General features: G+C 32.7%; 1 protein-coding gene across 1 annotated transcript; it reads left to right on the top strand.

Annotated features, from left to right (window-relative positions):
• The first annotated feature begins 283 nt into the window (after positions 1-283).
• LOC119641382 (40S ribosomal protein S18) lies at positions 284-1,134 on the top strand. The gene is made up of 3 exons (XM_038039998.1): positions 284-370; positions 531-716; positions 781-1,134. The coding sequence occupies exons 1-3, from the start codon at positions 368-370 to the stop codon at positions 1,048-1,050; spliced, it is 459 nt and encodes a 152-aa protein (XP_037895926.1). The 5' UTR covers positions 284-367; the 3' UTR covers positions 1,051-1,134.
• The last annotated feature ends 2,023 nt before the right edge of the window (positions 1,135-3,157 follow it).

Below are 3,157 nucleotides of genomic sequence, written 5' to 3'. Positions count from 1 at the left end.
AAATTAAGTTTATTAAATAAATAATACTAGGTAAACTAATTCTCAATTGCTTTTTTTTTTTTAATTAATTATTGTTTTTTTTCTTCATCCCAAGAGTTTTTTTAAATAGCAAAACACATTTTCATATATATTTTTTTTCCAGTTTTCATTCCACGGCCTTTCCGAATTTTAGCCCAGAGTACGGCTTTTACGTCCTCGAACGTGTTAATATTATACATAAATGCGACTCTGTTAATTTGTTCTCGTTATAAGTAAACATTCGCAACTAGGTGTCGCTTCAATATTATTTGACATTTGCTTTGACAGTGCCAAGCATTCATTAAAATATTCCTTTTTTGTTGAGAGTTTCATCACTAAAAGTGCAAAAATGGTATGTGCTGTGAGAATAAATCTTAAATTATTTAAAACATCTTTGCAAAATATATTAAATAAATTGAAAAGTATAGTATTTTCAATTGGGTTAAGCAAAACGAAGTGTAAAGTTTTCGAAATGGATAGAATATTAATGAGATAATTATTATTAATTCTAGTCGCTCGTTATTCCTGAGAAATTCCAGCATATATTGCGTATTATGAGTACCAATATTGATGGCAAACGTAAAGTCGGAATAGCTATGACTGCCATCAAAGGCGTAGGACGTCGTTATTCGAACGTTGTGCTTAAAAAGGCTGATATTGATCTAAATAAACGGGCCGGTGAATGTACCGAAGAGGAGGTAAATAAATTAAGAGATTCTTCTCCATTTCCTTACTCAACTTACTCAACAACGTCTATTCTAGGTAGAGAAAATCGTTACGATTATTGGTAATCCCCTACAGTACAAAGTGCCCAACTGGTTTTTAAATAGGCAAAAGGATATTATTGATGGTAAATACACTCAGCTGACATCGGCAAATTTGGATTCCAAACTGCGTGAAGATTTGGAACGTCTCAAAAAAATTCACTCCCACCGTGGCTGTCGCCATTACTGGGGCTTACGTGTACGCGGTCAACATACTAAAACTACTGGTCGTCGTGGCCGCACAGTGGGTGTATCTAAAAAAAAATAAAATCATGATATACTTATCCTTTTGACAAGTACGATTCTTTTGTATGAAATCTGAAGTATTTAATGGAATAACAAAAAAAAAAAATGCTGGAGCAATTAACTTTTTAAATAGTGTGATTGCACAAAGTATGGGGGAATCGCGAATATACATATAACCGAAAATTGCAATTTTTACAGAACCAACATCATAATTGCATGTACCTTAGTAATTTTGAATTTGAGGGGAGATCACTTTGATCCTCGCAATAGAAAGGACACTTCGTTATTCTTAAGTCCATAGGTTTCACATTTGATTTGTAATTTAGTGTTTTGATTAGAGATTAAAGACGTATAAGATTTTGCTAAATCTCGGGAAGACGGGATGTATATTCCACTTTCAGTGTGAAGTACGGCCTGTGTGCACATTTTCTCTCTAAAATGAACGTGGAAGATACCGCGATTAATTTTTTCTTAATAATACCAGCGACATGGGTATCAAATAAAAGAGCTTGGAGAGTAAGATGCGAAAAGCATGCGGGAATACTAGATTGGGCCTTCGCCGAATATAATTTCCTTACTTGTTTTATAATTAATCGTACCGAGCGCTTGCTATGAATCGGAAAAAATACTGATTATTTCAAAAACATTCCGCCAGCAATTTATGTATGACACAAGACGAAGATAATTTTGGAAAATTGTTTCTGTTTGTCTTTGCCTAAAAAATATGCATCAAACCCTGAGTGAAAATGCCCCCTCCAATACTAGAACTGGCCTCTGCTCTAATACGTCCCCTCATAAAGAGAAATGTGTATCCAATAAGAAAAGTATACCGTAGGTAACTCTACAAAATTTCTTTACAATCGACGTTTGATGATTGAGGAGATGGAACTTAACCTTAAATTTACGCAACCGAACTTTTTCGATTTGTTTACGGAAGCATGTTGGGGCAAATAAGATTGTTCCGTTATAAATGAGTATCCAGAACTCTTTAGTAAGATTATTTGCCGGGAATCCTTGCGGCTCCACACGCGCACGTGGCGTTATTGGAAACAAAGTCAGAAACCTTATAAAAGAAACTATGTTTATGTATGTATATGTTTATGACATAACCTCAAAAAGCAAATGAAGTAAGTACGCCTATATGAAGTAATATTCATTGAAGAAATGTCAAATTTAGAAACAAAGGAAAACGTTATAATAGGTCAAGACCCACTATTGAATACCCTACACTATCTAAGAATAGTTCATATTACGGCTTTTCAGAGCAAGGTGTGAATTGGTCGAAAAGGGGCTCGGACCCGAACCATGAATGGGTTGCGTCTTTATATCAAGACTATCAACTAATAAAACAATTATCAATTTTAATTTTTATTCCATATTTTATTGAATCGTGAAAGCTAAAATTAATTTATTCATAATAAATAAAGAAATTTTTATTTATTTATTTTTTTTATTTTCATATTATTAATAATTAGGTGGAATATATCTCTACAACAAAAATAACCAAATCTTGATGGTTACGAACTTGTCGTCGGAATTTTTTCACTTTTCTTCGGTGTTTTCGCTGCCTTCACATTCTTCATTTGAGCACGTTTCACAAGCGAAATGACCCCACACAAATATAGAGTAATTAAGAGACCACTTATTAGAAAATGCATCGCTTTCCTCCGCCAAAATTAAATTATTAATGTATATTAAAAATATTTCCCTCTTTTTATATAGCCGGCCCTGCCCAATAAATAAGAATTGCGTTGCATATTAATTTAACGATTCGCGTAAACTACTTGAAGATAAAAGGCAGAAAAACATTTAGTAGCAGATTTATAGGGATTTTAAATTATCTTCATTGAATCAATAGTTTGTAAAACGAATGCAAATTATTATCTGTGAAAAGATAAGAGACTTTGAATAGTCTCTAAAAATAGGTTATACTGAATAACATTGAAGTTTAAACCATTGAAGTAATTGACTGCTCGTTAACAACTTAAATTAATCAGCTTGGCCTTCTTAAGCTTTCTTATTCATCAATAGATAAAAAAAAAAAAATCATGAGTGATACATCAAGCAATATCGGAACACCACTACATTCTTAACATATATTTTTATATCTCATATCACTTGTCTTACAA

Source organism: Glossina fuscipes, unplaced genomic scaffold (genome assembly GCF_014805625.2).
Source record: "Glossina fuscipes isolate IAEA_lab_2018 unplaced genomic scaffold, Yale_Gfus_2 148, whole genome shotgun sequence".
Taxonomy (NCBI): Eukaryota; Metazoa; Arthropoda; class Insecta; order Diptera; family Glossinidae; genus Glossina; species Glossina fuscipes.
The sequence above is the reverse complement of the archived record's forward strand: the minus strand, read 5'-3'. Positions and strand labels throughout refer to the sequence as shown.